Raw genomic sequence first — 21099 nt, 5'->3', positions numbered from 1 at the left:
GGGAAAGTCTGTCTCTATAAAATATATTAATAGATAATGACACAATCTTTAATACAAATCAACCATGAATAAATAAACTAAATAACAATAAAAAGTATGTTGGATAAGGATTTCTTCCTGTAAAATTGACATGAAAGGCACTAGGTATACTAATTACACTGAAAGATGGGATGACGAGAATGGCGCTGTATGAGAGAGAGACAGACAACCAGACAGAAAGTCAGAGAGGAAATGTGCTGTATAAAATAAAACCAGAGATATGCTGTGTGTGAGAGAGATGCTATAAAGAAACAAAACAGAGGAACAATGATGTACCACCGACTGGAGAAGGTCCCCCACTGACGACACAGAAATGCTCTAAGGGTAGTGGGACATTAGTGAGAAAAAAAAATATCTGCAATATCTGGAGTTGGAGCTCTTAGGGTCTCGTGTTTTAGATTATCATGGATGATAAATAGATATGAAAGACACTATAGATAGATAGATAGATAGATAGATAGATAGATAGATAGATAGATAGATAGATAGATAGATAGATAGATAGATAGATAGATAGATAGATAGATAGATAGATAGATAGATAGATAGATAGATAGATGTGAAAGGTGCTATGTAATAGATAGATACAGTATGTAAGGCAGTATATAGGCTAATGGAGATAGATAGGTAAATAAATAGGTATATATGTTAGGCACTATATAACAGAGAGATAGAAGAATAAACAGATAAATATGTAAGGTGCACAATACAGTATAACAGAAAGATAGAAGGATAGATAGACAGATGGATATATAAAGCATATATTGTATAATAGATAGATAGCTATATATAAGGCACTTTATAAGAGATAGATATATGGATATAAGAAAAGTTCTATATTAATCAAAACCATATATCGATATGAAAGGAAAAATATTTTATTTTAAATATGAAATGCACTACTATATTTAAACAAAACCACGGATAACAGATGTGAAAGGAGCCATATGATAGATATTAAAAGTACTACACATAGATAGATAGATAGATAGATAGATAGATAGATAGATAGATAGATAGATAGATAGATAGATAGATAGATAGATAGATAGATAGATAGATAGATAGATATTAAAAGTACTACACATAGATAGACAGATAGATAGATAGATAGATAGATAGATAGATAGATAGATAGATAGATAGATAGATAGATAGATAGATAGATAGATAGATAGATAGATAGATAGATAGATAGATATTAATTTTAGTATAGTAGGCAGGATAGATAGATAGATAGATAGATAGATAGATAGATAGATAGATAGATAGATAGATAGATAGATAGATAGATATCAAAAGTGGTATTTAATATACAGTAATTGCATATATAAATTGATGTGAAATGAACTAAAAAAAGAGAAGATAGATGGATAATTCTGAAAGTTTTTATATAAAACTCTATAAAGATAGGTGCGAAATTAGCTATATAAGAGATGGATATGAAAGGTACTATATGAAAAAATAAGCTTAAAGTTGTTAAAGGTGCTATTTAAATGTACCACTTAAAACCAATATTTTAGAAATATTAAAGTAGAAAACACACAAAGGGGTTTTCGTACATTAGATGTCTTTATCCCTTTTCATGCAGCTGTGTAAACCACAAATGGAAGCCAAGACACGATCCTAAGGAGACCCCTGTTTGCCCCCACAAGTCTTAGGTTTGTCAGGCCGCTCTGCTTTGTCCCTGGTGGGCCCTCCTGTACCAGTCAGCGTCTCAGACAGTGCTAAAGGTCAGTCAGTTGTGTTCCTGGCCTTGAAGGATACAAAGCCTAGCAGATCATTTGCTCTGTCCTAGCCGGCCAAGCCCTTCCTCAGTTGTCCAGTTATTTACTCTTTCCTTAGTTATCTCTTCATTTATTTTGTTTCCACTTTCTTCTTTTAAAAATGTTATTGTCTGAAAACCTGCTGGCTGTTTTCTCGATTACACCACACAGACTGGCGACAGTCGTTTATTCTTGAGAGACAGCAGAAAATGTATTCACGTAAGTGTGAGTAAAGAGGAATCATTCACAACAGTGGCAAAATAATTTTAAATCTCATTTGTATAAAAGTGAGGCATGAGATTTGTGCACACCCAGATACACAACTGCCTTTTCAAAACTGTAGCCTGAAGCGTACATTCAAAAACCTCTGCCATCTGAAGGTAAATAATATTTGTGCAATTGTTTGTTTAAAAAGCTTTCAAATTTTAAGAAAATGGCATTTTTACATTTTCAGTTTGGATTTCCTGCCCTCTTCTCGTAATACATGGATTTATTAAATCTCACAAAATTGACAGCCGATCAATTTCAGGCAGCTTTTGTGATTTTAATGACGAATGTTATCATCCTTATTACCCCCCTGAGGTGAATTTAAGTGTAACTCACGTCTTATTTACAGAACACATTGAACAAGAACAAACTGAAGGACTCACCGATGAGGTTCTCCTCACTCCGTCCCGCTCTCTTCCCTTGAGCTTGCATTTCCATAGACGGCTGAAGACAGACAGTGGTCTTCTGTACAAGGTGAAATGAAGAAGTGTGTGACTTCATGCATTTTATTTCACTTAGTTGATGATTTACAGAGGGGCGTCAGTCTGCACGGTTTGTGACATCTGGTCATGCAGATAGCCCAGGCTTGCAGGCAGTTATTTTATCAATGTGAGGACTCCGTCATCACAAATGAATCATTACAATGCAACTCAGGGATTGAGTTTTTAAATCCTAAAGCTGCCAAGATAAAAGGTGCACAGGTGAAAATACTAAACTGTCCTTGTTTGTCAGGATATCAATGTATGTGGCATTTCTCCAGTCAGGTTTCATTCCATTGCAGTTGGCCCAGAGTTCCACTTCATTTCTAATGGTTTCCCATATGTCAGCCATTATGAATGGCGTTTGCAAGGGACCCAATCGGAACCCAGTTTGCAGGATTCAGGGGTCAGCACAATAAAGGTTCTGGGATCTATGAGACCCTGGCAAGAATAAAAACTTACGTCAATATGACATTATTGCTGGCTTGATGGAGAATGTCCCAGATGTTACAACCTCGAGTAAATGATGGCAATGGGGAAAACCAAGTCCAGTGTTGCCAGCTGGGCGGTTTTCATGATAAATTGGGCTTCTTTTCAAATGCCGTTACGGGAAAATTTAGGTGGAGGCAGGTTGCAGTTTTTGGGCTAGTTTTAATAGCTATGTGCAAGTTTTTGGGCGATATTTCAACCTCATCAATCAACGTCATATCAAACGGTTATTGTATGATGTTGTTTGAAAATAAATGTACGGACATGTATTCTTGCAAAGATATGTTTCATTGATTATACGCTAATTATTGGTTACATCGAACACTGTTAAAATTTTGGAGCGTCTCGTTTTAATCGTATCGTCATCATGGATAAGTGGTCGAAATACGGGTGGCGGTACTGTGGACAGTGGGAAAAATAAGCGGAATTTAAGGACTGAATTCCAGCAGACACTACAAAAGCTTTTTGCAAGTATTACCGATGTGAAATTCGTGCTCATCAGGCTGATTTGAAGTCGCATTGCGCACAACATAGCTCCTCATTCTAATGCTCAAAGGCTTTTTGACGTCAGATGTCAGCCCATGAAGCTGGTCGTTGTTGACAGCTCAATCGAGGTTGCTGAACTGCGGTTAGCTGTACACATCTACGCTTCATCTACAGAAGACAAGGACAGTGATGACCTCGATGCTTTAGATTTCTCCTATTTGACCATATTCTAAAACATATATCCTTTTCTACTATGCCGTTAAACTATTTCTTGTTAGCAGCTAACATTGTTGTACAGCCAGTCACAAAATGGTGCCTTTCACCTTGAATACCATGAACAATTCATTCTACCGTCACATACACTACGTTGATTTGTTAATGCTTTCCTTTTAGTGTGATTCTTATTTTCTGGCATTTGCATTAGCTCTGACGCTGTTCCTGCATGTCGCTGTGCTGCACTGAACGCCATGTTGTGTCACTGGCTGTGACTGATATTATAGTTAAGGAAACAAATTTATGCAGTTTGCATGTAGAATATTGAATGTTATCGCAATGATCTTCAAATACAAAACACTGCAGTAGTGGAGAAATGATGAGTTTGATTATATTTCTGTAATATTGCTCAGTTTATTAAGATTTATTGGGCTAGTTTTGATAATTTTGGGCTACTTTTGGTGAGAAAAATGCAGACCCTCTGGCAACCCTGATCAACTCATTCAATAAACAGGCATACAGGATGTGACGCTAATGGTCGCTTAGTTCCCCATCTGCTTGTGCCCCCCACCTTCTGCTCACCACTGTTTGCACTTGACGTCTAAACTTTTTCAAAGCGACATAATGACAGTCAGCTTACCTTAGTGGATCTGATCATGGCTACTTCACAAAGAAGATCACATTGGTAGTACAGATAAAAAGATAAACTGACCTGAAGGCAGCTCAAGGAGAACCCCATCTCTCCCTTCATGGCTTCTTTAGTTGAAGAGATGAAAACATTGGTTGGGTACCAGATGAACTCCTTACATGGCATCACGCAGCAGAATCGTACCGAGCTCCGGGCTGATATGAACGCCTTAAGGGCTTACTTAAAGATTCGTCAGAAGGACGTTGCCGCTGTTGAAGTAATGACTGACTGCAACACTGTGGAAATTTTTGGCATCAGTGGGGAGGATGAGTTGTTGTTGGCAAAGCTCACTGAAATGGAAGATCATGAAGGCTGTAATAACCTTACACTTGTCGGCATAAGGATTGGTTGAGAAGGAAATGATATATGGTAATTTTCCTTCATCTCTGGCCAAAACTTCAAACTCATTAAGACACACAGGGTGTAGTAGTGTGTGGGGTTTGTTTCCTGCCTTGCGCCCTGTGTTGGCTGGGATTGGCTCCAGCAGACCCCTGTGACCCTGTAGTTAGGATATAGCGGGTTGGATAATGGATGGATGGATACATAGTGCTGTTGTATTTCATTAGAAATTTCCTTGTATACCTTATTAAACATGTCTACGTTTTTCTGTTTTTTTAGTTACACGGCCGGTGTTTTGCCTAAAAGTCTGAGTGGCAACACTGGTTGTTTGGATGCTTGTATTTATGTGGCAGAAGTGAATTGCAAATGTATTTAGTTAGATATTGTATGTGTTTACCGTATTTAATAATAATAATAATAATAATGCATTTTATTTATAGGGGCACTTTACATTAGCAGTAAATCTCAAAGTGCAACATAAAAAGATTAAACAAAGGCAAGGCAAGATAAAAACAGAGATAAAACAACAATAATTATAGCATTCTTGTTAATAAGCTTCCCTAAATAGAAAAGTCTTTAGCTGTTTTTTAAAACAGCCCACAATCTGCTGTGTTCTCAGGCTCTCTGGTAGGGCATTCCAGAGCCGTGGAGCGGTTGCAAAGGCTCGGTCACCCATTGTATGAAGTTTGGTCATAGGGGGGGCGAAGGCGGTAGGTATTTGTAAAACGGAGGTTTCTTGTAGTGGATTGTAATATAAAGAGTTCCTTAAGATATTGCGGAGCATTTCCATGAATACACTGATGAGTGAGCAAACAGAGTTTGTATTCGATACGGAGATGGATAGGAAGCCAATGAAGTGACTGAAGGATTGGTGAGATATGTTCATATTTCCGCACCCTCATCAGGATACTTGCAGCACTATTTTGAATTTGTTGGAGCTTTTGAAGGCTCTTGTTGGCTATCCCGATGAGGAGTGCATTACAATAGTCCAGCCTGGAGGAGACAAAGGCATGAACCAGCTTTTCAGCATCACAGAGGGAGGGGTAGGGACGTGTCTATGTTTTTTAATGATCTAATGATTTTTTACATGATCTAAGTTTTTGCTAAAAGTTAGGGCGTCAGCACTGCCCCCCACTATCAAAATGTGGTGTATCAATTATAAATACGGCCTGACAGTTATTCGAGAGTCAAGAAAATTTCGAGAGCTATCCTTTGAAGGGAATAAAAATAATTTTTATCAAGGCTTAAATGATAAAACGGGCAATGAACACACTGATCAGAAGAGCGAAGAAGTTTGGAGTTACCCCCTTTATCTTTTGTTTTTTCTTGCACGTCTCCGGTTCTATTTTGGAAGCTAGCAAGGCTTCAGGGGATGTTGAATCGCTCTGTGACGCTTTGCTGAATGCCTGCACCCTTTAGTTCTCCACTGGGGAATCGTCACAACTTTTCCAACCAGCACCGTTGCGAAGTTTTCATTGCTAAGGTTCTCCCGGTAATTGCTTTTATTCTGTCAAAGAATTTTATGAAGACTGATTATCCCTCCATGTTTTTGCGACTCTGTTTTAATTTTGTTTAACTGTTGTTACTACGATTTCACCTCGGAGGATATTACTGTCAAGTGGTTATAAGTGTCTGGGTATATAGTTTATATTTTGTATAATCACTGATCCCAATGCCAGGGGCTTTTATCTTTGTATCATATTTCTTTTATCCTTTTATTGAGTGGGGTGGGGATTCAAATTGTTCTATCATGGTGTGAATGGGAGGAGAAATGGGGTAGGAGTTATTCTGAAGGAACACTATGTCAAGAGTGTTCTGGAGGTGAAAACAGTGTCAGGCAGAGTAATGATTATGAAGCTGGAAATTGGAGGTGTGATGATGAATGTTGTTAGTGCATATGCCCCACAAGTTGGGTGTACAATGGGTGAGAAAGAAGATTTTTGGAGTGAGTTGGATGAAGTGATGAACAGTGTACCCAAGGGACAGAAAGTGGTGATTGGAGTGGATTTCAAAGTACATATTGGTGAAGGAAACAGTGGAGACGAGGAGGTGATGGGTAGGTATGGTGTCAAGGAGAGGAATGAAGAAGGTCAGAGGATAGTGCATTTTGCCAAAAGGATGGACATGGCTGTGGTGAATATGTATTTTAAGAAGAGGGAGGAACATAGGGTGACGTACAAGAGTGGAGGAAGATGCACACAGGTAGATTACATCCTATGCAGAAGAGTTGATCTGAAGGAGATTGAAGACTGCAAAGTGGTGGCAGGGGAAAGTGTAGTTAAGCAGCATAGGATGGTGGTCTGTAGGATGACGTTAGAGATCAAGAAGAGAAAGAGAGTGAGGGCAGAGCCAAGGATCAAATGGTGGAAGTTGAAAAAGGAAGACTGCAAGGTTGAGTTTAGGGAGGAGGTGAGACAGGCACTTGGTGGCAGTGAAGAGTTACCAGACAGTTGGGAAACTACAGCAGATGTGGTAAGGGTGACAGCAAGAAGGGTGCTTGGCGTGACATCTGGAAAGAGGAAGGAGGAAAAGGAAACCTGGTGATAGAATGGGGAAGTACAGGAGAGTATACAGAGGAAGAGGATGGCAAAGAAGAAGTGGGATAGTCAGAGAGATGCAGAAAGTAGACAAGAGTACAAGGAGATAAGGAGCAAGGTGAAGAGAGAGGTGGCGAAGGCTAAAGAAAAGGCGTATGATGAGTTGTATGAGAGGTTGGACACTAAGGAGGGAGAAAAGGACTGGTGGGCGAGACAGAGGGACCGATCTGGGAAAGATGTGCAGCAGGTTAGGATAATAAAGGATAAAGATGGAAACGTACTCACAAGCGAGAAGAGTGTGTCGAGCAGATGGAAAGAGTACTTTGAGAAGCTGATGAATGAAAAGAACGAGAGAGAGAAGAGGTTGGATGATGTGGAGATAGTGAATCAGGAAGTGCAACGGATTAGCAAGGAGGAAGTAAGGACAGCTATGAAGAGGATGAAAAATGGAAAGGCTGTTGGTCCAGATGACATACCTGTGGAAGCTTGGAGGTGTTTAGGAGAGATGGCAGTGGAGTTTTTAACCAGATTGTTTAATGGAATCTTGGAAAGTGAGAGGATGGTTGAGGAGTGGAGAAGAAGTGTACTGGTGCCGATATTTAAGAATAAGGGGGATGTGCAGGACTGCAGTAACTACAGGGGGATAAAATTGATGAGCCACAGCATGAAGTTATAGGAGAGTAGTGGAAGCTAGGTTAAGAAGTGAGGTGATGATTAGTGAGCAGCAGTATGGTTTCATGCCAAGAACAAGCACCACAGATGCAATATTTGCTCTTAGGATGTTGATGGAGAAGTATAGAAAAGGCCAGAAGGAGTTGCATTGCGTCTTTGTGGACCTGGAGAAAGCATATTACAGGGGGACTCGAGAGGAGCTGTGGTATTGTATGAGGAAGTCGGGAGTGGCAGAGAAGTATGTAAGAGTTGTACAGGATATGTACGAGGGAAGTGTGACAGCGGTGAGGTCTGCGGTAGGAGTGACAGATGCATTCAAGGTGGAGGTAGGATTATATCAGGGATCGGCTCTGAGCCCTTTCTTATTTGCAATGGTGATGGACAGGTTGACAGACGAGATTAGACAGGAGTCCCTGTGGACTATGATGTTTGCTGATGACATTGTGATCTGTAGCGATAGTAGGGAGCAGGTTGAGCAGACCCTGGAGAGGTGGAGATATGCTCTAGAGAGGAGAGGAATGAAGGTCAGTAAGTACAACACAGAATACATATGTGTAAATGAGAGGGAGGTCAGTGGAATGGTGAGGATGCAAGGAGTAGAGTTGGCGAAGGTGGAGGAGTTTAAATACTTGGGATCAACAAAAGAGTGCAGGCAGGGTGGTGTGGGTGGAGAAGAGTGTCAGGAGTGATTTGTGACAGACGGGTATCAGCAAGAGTGAAAGAGAAGGTCTACAGGACGGTAGTGAGACCAGCTATGTTATATGGGTTGGAGATGGTGGCACTGACCAGAAAGCAGGAGAAAGAGCAGGAGGTAGCAGAGTTAAAGATGCTAAGATTTGCATTGGGTGTGATGAGGATGGACAGGATTAGAAATGAGTACATTAGAGGGTCAGCTCAAGTTGGATGGTTGGGAGACAAAGTCAGAGAGGCGAGATTGCATTGGTTTGGACATGTGCAGAGGTGAGATGCTGGGTATATTGGGAGAAGGATGCAAGGATAGAGCTGCCAGGGAAGAGGAAGAGAGGAAGGCCTAAGCAAAGGTTTATGGATGTGGTGAGAGAGGACATGCAGGTGATGGGTGTAACAGAACAAGATGGAGAGGACAGAAACATATGGAAGAAGATGATCCACTGTGGCAACCCCTAACGGGATCAGCCGAAAGAAGAAAAAGAAGAATATTGAATGGGGTGGTGGACGCATGCAGCCATTTGCGGTTTGGTAACGGGCCCATGTTCTTGTTAACTCCAGCGCCATGCATTCTTGGCTTGTACGTGTGTCTGTTTTTAAGCCTTTGTACTACATCCCTTAGATTTATTTTTTTAGTCCAGGCATTTTGCTTCACTCGTGCTAGGTCGGAGGTGGGGGTAGAGGGTTGGTGAGTGCTTCGGCATCCTCCGTGCCTGATTTAAAGTTTTACGACTGCCTTTCAGAATGGCTGAGATGGCGGTTTTCCAGAGCATGGAGTTATGGGTTTTCTGTCATTTTTGGTTGTGTTTTACCGAGACACACTTTTTTGAGTTTGCGGATGAATGGCAGACACGCGCTCCAGCGGGAATGCGCATGTCTCTTTAGGCACATCTTTCTGTTTTTCTTCCTTTACTGCTCACTTTATTCTTTCTTAGAACATTAGAGTCATGTCGACACCCACAAAAAGGTCTTGTGTGACTGACCTTTTACATAGTCACTGTATTGATCTTGCTTTCTTAACTGAGACACATTTTTTAAAGCAGGATGTGATGTTGCGCTGCCTCCAAACGTTATATGGTTGTATTATCCATGTCTGCGCCCTCCTGCAAGTGTGAAGTTGCAGTAATTGTACAGCAATCCCTGCAGCTTCAAGTTCTGGGCTCTGATGTGATTCTAATGGTGTTATCTTCTGTCTGAGCTGGGTCATAAGAAGATTGGATTCATTGCCGTGTGCACTCCTACCCCCTTTCACAGCACCTTCTTCCAGGAGTGGGCAAGTCAGGTTCTTGCACACCATGACTATGAGCTTGTTATTGACACAGACGCCAATGCTAATAATAATAATAATAATACATTTTATTTATATAGCACCTTTCCCATGCTCAAGGCACTTCACAGAACATTGCTGTGCTTGACCCAGTCCTGGATGAATCTTCCCCTCTTTTGGGTTATTAAAGGTTTCCTTTGTGATGCTACAATTACTTTTGCCAGTGGCTTGGCTCCTGAATCTCATCAAAAGATCTCCACCTGGAAAATCTTCTGTCACTTTCAGAGAGCTCATACGTCCACGTGGTGGACAAAGACCGTGAAACTTGCATTGCTAGCACTACGGCCGAGCTGAATGCTTTGCTGCTGCGTCATGCAGAATTTCTGGTTCATCGCACCAGGACACATTACTATGTTTTGGGGTCTAGACCCAGTAAATTTCTGACTCTCAGGCTTTGCAAAAGTTATTCCTTCGCTATGGTTTCAGCTATTAATACCAAGCGGGTGTGCTACAAAGCAACACAAAATTTGTGTTGGTTTCAGCTCTATTTTCCTTCTCATTCTGCTAATGTGGACTAATTTCTAAAATCTCTGCCCACCTCTGAACTAATCCCCAAAGTTGCCAGTTCTATTCTGGGTTAGAATAATTAGTGTAATCCTGAGCAAGTTACCTAACCTGCCTGTGCTTCAACTGTAAAAAATATGTATATATATATACCTATATATACAGGTATATATACCTATATATACAGGTATATATATATAAAAACTGTGTGTGAAAAACTATTTGCCCCCTTCCTGATTTCTTATTCTTTTGCATGTTTGTCACACAAAATGTTTCTGATCATCAAACACATTTAACCATTAGTCAAATATAACACAAGTAAACACAAAATGCAGTTTTTAAATGATGGTGTTTATTATTTAGGGAGAAAAAAAATTAATCCAAACCTACATGGCCCTGTGTGAAAAAGTAATTGCCCCCTTGTTAAAAAATAACCTAACTGTGGTGTATCACACCTGAGTTCAATTTCCGTAGCCACCCCCAGGCCTGATTACTGCCACACCTGTTTCAATCAAGAAATCACTTAAATAGGAGCTGCCTGACACAGAGAAGTAGACCAAAAGCACCTCAAAAGCTAGACATCATGCCAAGATCCAAAGAAATTCAGGAACAAATGAGAACAGAAGTAATTGAGATCTATCAGTCTGGTAAAGGTTATAAAGCCATTTCTAAAGCTTTGGGACTCCAGCGAACCACAGTGAGAGCCATTATCCACAAATGGCAAAAACATGGAACAGTGGTGAACCTTCCCAGGAGTGGCCGGCCGACCAAAATTACCCCAAGAGCGCAGAGACGACTCATCCGAGAGGTCACAAAAGACCCCAGGACAACGTCTAAAGAACTGCAGGCCTCACTTGCCTCAATTAAGGTCAGTGTTCACGACTCCACCATAAGAAAGAGACTGGGCAAAAACGGCCTGCATGGCAGATTTCCAAGACGCAAACCACTGTTAAGCAAAAAGAACATTAGGGCTCGTCTCAATTTTGCTAAGAAACATCTCAATGATTGCCAAGACTTTTGGGAAAATACCTTGTGGACTGATGAGTCAAAAGTTGAACTTTTTGGAAGGCAAATGTCCCGTTACATCTGGCGTAAAAGGAACACAGCATTTCAGAAAAAGAACATCATACCAACAGTAAAATATGGTGGTGGTAGTGTGATGGTCTGGGGTTGTTTTGCTGCTTCAGGACCTGGAAGGCTTGCTGTGATAGATGGAACCATGAATTCTACTGTCTACCAAAAAATCCTGAAGGAGAATGTCCGGCCATCTGTTCGTCAACTCAAGCTGAAGCGATCTTGGTTGCTGCAACAGGACAATGACCCAAAACACACCAGCAAATCCACCTCTGAATGGCTGAAGAAAAACAAAATGAAGACTTTGGAGTGGCCTAGTCAAAGTCCTGACCTGAATCCAATTGAGATGCTATGGCATGACCTTAAAAAGGCGGTTCATGCTAGAAAACCCTCAAATAAAGCTGAATTACAACAATTTTGCAAAGATGAGTGGGCCAAAATTCCTCCAGAGCGCTGTAAAAGACTCATTGCAAGTTATCGCAAACGCTTGATTGCAGTTATTGCTGCTAAGGGTGGCCCAACCAGTTATTAGGTTCAGGGGGCAATTACTTTTTCACACAGGGCCATGTAGGTTTGGATTTTTTTTTCTCCCTAAATAATAAAAACCACCATTTACAAACTGCATTTTGTGTTTACTTGTGTTATATTTGACTAATGGTTAAATGTGTTTGATGATCAGAAACATTTTGTGTGACAAATATGCAAAAGAATAAGAAATCAGGAAGGGGGCAAATAGTTTTTCACACCACTGTATATATATATATATATATATAGTTGCAGCATATCCTGACATTGTGAATCACTTTAGAAAAATGCTAATTTTAAAATGAAAAATAGGATCCCCTCTACATCCACTAGGTGGAAACAAGGATATCTGCGGCAATATGTCTGAGTATGCGAATTGAGTTATGTGGGACTTAAACTGGGGCTGACGACTGAACGACTGGACTGTTTAGGAAGCTTTTGTTCTCAACGTTTTTTGGACCACCTGTAGCGACAGCCACTCATTATTGTAAATTCTGCATTACAATTATAACTTTTTTTTCTACATATATATATATATGTGTTAAATACCGTAACAACCCAAGGTGCAAAGAAGAGTTGGCATACAAACTCAAATAATCCATTAGTAGGCTGAACATGGAGGTTTATTGGAAGGCAATTCCTTAAGCGCCCGTACTGCTTCAACTGTTATGCCTTTGGACGGTGCCAGCCTGGCCTTGCAAGCTAATGTTTGCACTGCTACTCTAAGAGCTGCCACTCTGGACCTTTTGTTGGTTTCACCTACAGGTCTCTGCCTGGTGTCTTCTCTCAGGTCTGAGTTACATACTCTGTGCCTATTTGAATCTCTTACCTTTTCTCACTTGGAAATTAAAGAATAAGTTAGGTGTTTTTCAAGTCAAAGTTATTTCTTCATGGCATGGTATACATTATTTTGCCACATAAAATCGTGCTCTGAAGTGAAGTATATGATAAGCTGTTGTCTTTTATAATGGAAGTGAAGAATACTTGGGTTCCCAATGTGACAATTATTTCAAGAAAATATACTTTCTGTGTTTCTGATGCATGCTTTTGAAAACCAAAGTAAACAGGAAATAATACATTTAATCAAAGATATTTAGCACAGCGGCAGAGCTGCAACCTCACAGTAAGTAGACTGGGGGTCTTGTCTGCATGGAGTTTGCATGTTCTCCCTGTGTCTGTGTGGGTTTCCTCCTGCTGTCCAAAGACTTCATGTTAGGTGGATTCGTGATCCTAAATTGGTCTGTGTGTGTATTTGCTCTGTGCTGGACTGGCACACTGCTCAGGGTTTGTTCCTACCTTTCACCCTATGCCAGCTGGGATAGGCTCCAGCACCCCACACACCCCAGGTCAGGATTAAGCAGGTTAGAAGATGACATGATTATTTAGTGATATTTCCTCGAAGTAAGAATACGTTTCTTACGTATCTGCTGGCAGCGGCAGCCCATCCTACACCTCTACCCTTCACCGAGTTATTTTCTGCTTATTATCCTACTTTTGCAATTCTGTTTCTTCAGTGGTTATATTCTGCCATGGCTTGTAACAACAGTGCTTAAATCCCATGATTATTTTTTCCTAAATGGCACCTCCAATTACATTCTGTGTTGTTAGTTTACATAGACGATGGGTTGAGTTCGGCAGTGGTGGTGGTGAGTGGCGCACGTAACAGTTTCATTGTACTTTATTCACATAACAATAAACCTGAAATAAACTGAATACAATACAATTTTTAATAAAAGCATTAATTTCTTGAAAGAGCCACTTCTTGCATTTCACAGTTTTCATGGCGTGTCATGCACATGCACGATAAAAAAAAAAATTTAAGAAAATGAAAAAAGTAGATTATACGCTAGAGTCCCACCATGATGAAATAAAATGGAATTCCAAAAGCCAATTATCAAGTTTTTTATAATACATGACTAGTTGCCCTTGTCAAGGATATGGTATTAGAAAGAAATGAGGAGAGCTTTTGTGAGCACGTAAACTCGTTGACACTCACTGATACCAATCTATGCATAAATACACAGGGTGGACATGCAGATTCAATGCCATATCTGGAGCTGGGGCAGGAATGACAGCTCTTCACTCCCAGTCTATGCCTGAACATCAGTACTGAAGTCACAAAACTTCAACCTAATGAAAACCAAAGTATGCCTCTAACATCCGTTCAGATCTTGTCTGTTGAGTGCAGTCTTTCTCTTACTAGACCACCAAAGCACAAGTGTGACTCATCATACAGGCATGAGCAGGCAATGTCTTGGCGAAAAAACAAAATAAGGTTCTGTTAACTGAAAGAATGCTGAGTGATCATTAAGTTTTATTGTCTAGCTGTCTACAGAACAGAGACGGCAGTTAACGTCTGGGCATCAACATTCAGTAATGTCAATAACAGTGCTTGGCAATGCCCTTCCAAGGTGAAAGTCAAAAAGACGATCAGTGAGGGTGAAATGCACAGCAGGTCTCCTTTTAAAATGACCCAGTGTCACAAATATGTTGGATTTTTTTGCTTTTTACTTTTCGTATATGAAGTATAGGGAAAATATTGTAATTGTTCAAAATTTCTATGTCGAGATTTTTATGAATCTCGACGTTTTAGACCTCCCTGACTTTCTCGTATGCAAAGTACAGGGAAAGTATTAGTATCCTCCAAAAATTCAATTTCAAGATTTTGATGAATCTCAACGTTTTAGACCTTCCCGAGTCCGAAAATACCATTATTGTAATTATGTTCGTCTGTGTGTGTGCATAAACACGATAACTTGAGGACGCTTTCACTTAAGTCAACCAAATTTTGCATACAAGTATTAGGTACAAAATGTAGATTTCTATCAACTTTTGGGCTATTTCTGCTAACCAGAAGTGGTACTTGACCTTATATTCATGCAGCTGCAGAGTCCAACTTATTCAACTTTACTTTTATAATAATTGTTCAATATATTATTAATTTGATTTGATTTGTTGTTGATGGCTCTTTAATGTACATAATATAAAAATATAATCATTGTCTTGTGGTTTACTCCTCAAATATCCATCCCCATACCAGAGTATACGAGAAAGTCTAGGGGAGACTACTCCCAACTTTTAACCTTCTTAAAACAACATGGATATGCATTTTTGCAATTTCGGTGCAATCTCAAGATGTGGATCAATACTTGGTAACATTTTTAGTTTAAAAAAATTGACGTATTTGTTAAGTTTTAATGCCTTTTTTCCATATTGGGACCGCAGTACCTATTAGCTCCATTAAAAAAAATGCAATAGCAGGCCAGTAATTTTTTAAAATTTATAAAATATGCTCAATCTTAGAACTCAATTTCACATAGCTAATTACTATATACCATAATTGTGAAGAAATAACTTGGGCAAACTTGATATTTGTCAAGTCTACATTACAAAACTAACATTTCTTAGAATTCATGTTTCTAAGTCTAGTTTTTATCCAATGATGTACAACAAAAGCATGAAGATGGTGATATGGCACCCAGACTTAGGCACATAATACACAAGAAGTCATCTGTGTCTGAATTCACATGGAATTAAGGGACGTTTCAAGGGGTTGGCTCTTCAAGTGGACTTGAAGGTAAATTTAAACAAGAATCCTTACATCGTGAAGGAGTTGGATTGGATGGGAGAGAGACTGTGAAGCTGAAGAAATGTCGAAAGAGAGGAATCACAGCCACCATACAGGACCAGGGTGGAAGGGTTAGTGTAGAAGTAAAACATGTTATCATTTGCAAGACAGTAGCAGATTGACTAGCAGGATGACGGCCAACTTCTTGCTGAATCCAAACGGTGCCATTTTCACCCTTACGCCTGTGAGACTCAATGTTTCTTGCGGGGAGGGTTTTTGTTCTCTTTCTCTGATGTAGAACCCTCACATTCATCTGAGTTCACCTCTGTTATAGCACGTCTATATGAAAACAGCAGTGTCAGATCAAGGCAAGCATTAACGTGACTAAAAGAATAACACCGAATTAAAAAAAAAAAAGCCCTAACCTTTACAAGTACCATAAATTTACACCGGCTGTTACTGACTCAAACCAAATGTATGTTTTTATTTTACAATGATAATAGCAGCTGCTCACTAGAGCTAATACATGAAGGAACTGGGATCAAACCCGCAACCTCTCAACTTGGAGACAGCTGTTCGTACCTCTGCACTAGCCAAGCAGATGTATATGTGTGTGTGTGTGTGTGTGTGCATGCGCGCGTGTGTCAGTGTCTTACCCAATCCCAATTTCTTTTACTTTGGTTAAATTCTAGAAAAAAAAAGTGCACTTGTTTTGTTATACTTGTAGTATTTGTGAAAGTGTTTATTTGATATTTGGACTAAAGTCTTCACACATTATACACTTCTCATCATTATTAGTATAACATGAAAAAGTTTCTGCTTTAGGTATGTGTTCAGCATTTCTTGGATTTCCTTTCATCCTACACTTACCCAGATCTTTGTGGACACGGAACACACATGAAATGCATGTATTCCAAATAACAATATACTGTATTATTTACCCTATACAACTCCAGGCACCTCACACCCTTATAAACAAGACTTGAGCTGGGAGAAGTTTGCGACTGACTTCAGCTCCATCGGTGGGGGATGAGATAGCGGGCTGCTTGCTGCTTATGTTTATCAACACATTTACAAAACAAAAGAAGCTGACAGAGACGTGTGAAGGAATTTAAGGTGGCCTGGGATTACGAGGCTTCAGGGATTCTAGTGATAAGAAGAAAATGTTTCTGTTTTTCTTGAGCTTCAGTAAAGTCTTAGATTGATACTGTAAATAATACTTCAAATTATCTATCTATGAATTAAAGTAACAACCACACCTAAAATGCTATCCACCCATACAGATTCTGAAAGTTCCGTAGTTTGGTTATCTTAAGAAGACAATAGAAACTTTGCTTTCAGGAACCAATGAGTTCCTGTGTGATGTTGGCTCTGGGCCACTTTCTCATGTTGCGTTCCAACAGTACAACAGGAACTGTAACCTTCATGCAAAATATGTTACTTGCAAAGAGGAGTGATGGAGTGTGAAGTGTTGATATTCGGGTGTTGACAGAGGACCTCCCATCCCACCTTATTGTTTCAACATGATCACAACTTCATGGGGGAAATTATTGCTTCGATGTAGTGCTTGGTGTGGCACATCAGGGAGGCGGCTATGAAGAGTGATGCAGTGCGAAGTGTGGCACGACCTGTTGACCAGTAACTCTGTAAAGTCCAAACTTTCAACAGAGTTGTAAGATGGCATCAGAGCTTGTGGTCAACCAATCAGCACAATTTATCACCCGAGCCCCACCCTCGATAGTTCCTGGTTGAACGAAAAGTACATACCAGTGTTGTTGCAAGTTTACACACCTCATCAAAGTTCAGTTCTCACAGATTAAAATAAATAAATTCATGTTTATAATTCACCATTTAAATTTTAAACTAGTTCATGTTCAGTTCATTTTGTATTTTTAAGGAGTGAGAATAAATGACCCATGGGTTTACTTTTTTTTCAATTTTGCATGCCTCATATTAGGCTATTAGAGTTCTTGAATGAAATACAATAATTATGAAGACTTTTTTGTTTAAATACACTTTGCTGAGTTAGACCCAACAACAAACACAAATAACCATATATGCTAATATCCTTCCGGTCAAAAAAATTAATTAATTAGATGCAAGTATACATATAAATTACTGCTTTTCCAACCGTGTGACACAAATGGTGACTGTGTGAACTAACAGATTACGCTGCCGGTCAAAATTCGTGTCACATATTGCATGTTCAACGGGGAAAAATATAAAGTGGCCTCGCAAAGTACAACGTTTTCCTAAAAGCGAAAGCGGAGCTTCACTGTGTGCTCGTGTCAGCGGGGGTGCAGCTTAAGCACAAGCAGGCAGACACAGACAGTGCCTATTTGATTTGACTGTATTTTTTCCTAATACAAATAAATGGCAAAACATTCGTACGAAATAAATATTCGTAAAAATCCACAAATGCAGTTTGTTGTGTTTTTGCGAAACCTGGCTAAATAACACCATCCCAGATGCCAACGTGGAGCTATCCGGGTTTAGCACAGTTAGAGCGGACAGAGATGCAAGTACCTGTGGGAAGCACAAAGGAGGAGGACTCGCTCTCTATGTTAATACACGGTGGTGTCACTCTGGACATGTTAACGTCAAAATCTCCACTTGCTGCAGGGATATCGAACTGTTGGCCGTACGTTTACGTCCCTACTACTTGCCCAGAGAGTTTGGACATGTCATAGTTGTCATCGTGTACATCCCTCCTCGGGTGGACGTGGAGTCAGCGAGTGACATCATCCATTCTGCTGTTGCTAAGTTACAAACGCAGCACCCTGAGGCGCTTGTGCTAATCGCTGGAGACTTTAACCATGCGACAGTAGACAAAACATTACCTGCCTTCTCCCAGTATGTGGACTGTAACACCCGGGGAAATAAGACTATTGATTTACTGTAAGCAAACGTTAAAGACGCATACAGCGCCACCCCGCTGCCTGCGCTTGGGAAAGCAGATCATAACCTGGTTCTGCTTCAGCCTCACTATAAACCAAAAGTGAGAGTCCTACCTACAACCACACGATCATTCAGGAAATGGACCCCGGAGGCTGAGAATACTCTGAGAGAATGTTTTGGAACCACAGACTGGGATATCCTGCAGGAATCTCATAGTGAGAACATTGAGGAAGTTGTTGACTGCACTACTGACTACATCAACTTCTGTATGGACATTGTAGTTCCAGTAAGAACTGTACGCTGCTATGCTAACAACAAGCCATGGATTGCAAGTGACATCAAGGGCCTTTTGAACCAGAAGAAAAGGGCTTTTAAAGACGGTGATCAGCATGAGCTCAAGCGCGTGCAGAAGGAACTCCGAGTCCAGCGGCGAAGGAGCAGTACAGGAGAAAGCTGGAGCAGAAGTTGCAGAATTACAGCATGAAGGAAGTGTGGGATGGGATGAAGATCATCACTGGCTGCAGCTCGAAGCGGGCTACCACCATCGAGAGAGACGGGAAGAGAGCAAACCAAATGAACAACTTCTTTAACAGGTTTGACCACCCTAACCCACTCTCACTCTCACCTCGGAGTACTGCACCCTCCACACATCCTTCTGCTGATACCAGCATAGGAAAGACATCCCCACCCATAATTACAACAGCGCAAGTGAGCAGAGAGCTGAGGAGACTTCGTGCCAGCAAAGCAGCGGGTCCAGATAGAGTATCGCCACGACTGCTGAAGGTCTGTGCATCAGAGCTGGGGGGTCCTCTACAGCGCATCTTCAACCTGAGCCTGGAACAGGGAGAGTCCCGAGGCTTTGGAAAACATCTTGTATCACCCCAGATCCAAAGGTATCACGTCCTGGTGAGCTGAATAACTTTCGGCCTGTTGCTCTGACATCACATGTGATGAAGACCATGGAGAGGCTGTTGCTTCACCACCTTAGGCCACAGGTTCAACACGCCCTTGACCCACTGCAGTTTGCATATCAGGAGAAGGTGGGAGAGGAGGATGCCATCATCTATATGCTACACCGATCCCACTCTCACTTGGACAGAGGCAGTGGTGCTGTAAGAATTATGTTTCTAGACTTCTTTAGTGCTCCTTAGGGACAAGCTGACAGAGATGGGATTAGATTCATACCTACTGGCATGGATCGTGGACTATCTTAAAGACAGACCTCAGTATGTGCGTCTTGGGAACTGCACGTCTGACATTGTGGTCAGCAACACAGGAGCGCCACAGGGGACTGTACTTTCTCCGGTCCTGTTCAGCCTATATACATCGGACTTCCAATACAACTCGGAGTCCTGCCATGTGCAAAAGTTCGCTGATGACACTGCTATCATGGGCTGCATCAGGAATGGGCTGGAGGAGGAGTATAGGGACCTAATCAATGACTTTGTTAAATGGTGCGACTCAAACCACCTACACCTGAACACCAGCAAAACCAAGGAGCTGGTGGTGGATTTTAGGAGGCCCAGACCCCTCATAGACCCAGTGATCATCAAAGGTGACTGTGTGCAGATGGTGCAGACCTATAAATATCTGGGAGTGCAGCTGGATGATAAATTAGACTGGACTGCCAATACTGATGCACTGTGCAAGAAAGGACAGAGCCGGTTATACTACCTTAGAAGGCTGGCATCCTTCAACATCTGCAATAAGATGCTGCAGATGTTCTATCAAACAGTTGTGGCGAGCGCCCTCTTCTACGCAGTGGTGTGCTGGGGAGGCAGCATTAAGAGGAAAGACGCCTCACGCCTGGACAAACTGGTGAGGAAGGCAAGCTCTGTTGTTGGCATGGAGCTGGACAGTTTAACATCTGTGGCAGAGCGAAGGGCGCTCAGCAGGCTCCTATCAATTATGGAGAATCCACTGCATCCACTAAATAGTATCATCTCCAGACAGAAGAGCAGCTTCAGCGACAGACTGCTGTCACTGTCCTGCTCCACTGACAGATTGAGGAGATCGTTCCTCCCCCAAACTATGCGACTCTTTAATTCTACCCGGGGGGGGGGGGGGGGTAAACGTTAACATTTAACATTATACATAGTTATTGTCTGTTTTTCACCTGCATTATTATCATTCTTTAATTTAATATTATTTATTTTATCAGTATGCTGCTGCTGAAGAATGTGAATTTCCCATTGGGATTAATAAAGTATCTATCTATCTATCTATCTATCTATCTATCTATCTATCTATCTATCTATCTATCTATCTATCTATCTATCTATCTATCTATCTATCTATCTATCTAATTTGTGCTTATCTGAATGCCGTATTCGGATTCGGCTCCAACCCTACATTACAGGGTAAGACAAAACATTTAATCTGGACCTAAACCAGATCCAGAACGTCACATAAAACTGAACTAGCTCATGTTCAAGTTCTTCACTTGCAAATTCGTTATGTTAAGTTCACCATTCTTTGAAAAATGAGCTTATTCAATGAACGCATTCTTTTGAACTAGTTCATGTACAGCACTGGTACATA

At 40.8% G+C, this 21099-nt stretch overlaps 1 protein-coding gene across 1 annotated transcript in view; it reads right to left on the bottom strand.

Annotated features, from left to right (window-relative positions):
• stoml3b (stomatin (EPB72)-like 3b) overlaps nt 1–2568 on the bottom strand; it is a 38795-nt gene extending 36227 nt beyond the window's left edge. Inside the window, exon 1 of the mRNA XM_028800174.2 lies at nt 2456–2568. Within this exon, the coding sequence (XP_028656007.2) occupies nt 2456–2510 (55 nt within the window). The 5' untranslated portion in view covers nt 2511–2568. The remainder of the gene's footprint in view (nt 1–2455) is intronic.
• Between the last annotated feature and the right edge of the window lie 18531 nt (nt 2569–21099).

This window comes from Erpetoichthys calabaricus, chromosome 4 (genome assembly GCF_900747795.2).
Source record: "Erpetoichthys calabaricus chromosome 4, fErpCal1.3, whole genome shotgun sequence".
NCBI classification, from domain to species: domain Eukaryota; kingdom Metazoa; phylum Chordata; class Cladistia; order Polypteriformes; family Polypteridae; genus Erpetoichthys; species Erpetoichthys calabaricus.
The sequence above is the reverse complement of the archived record's forward strand: the minus strand, read 5'-3'. Positions and strand labels throughout refer to the sequence as shown.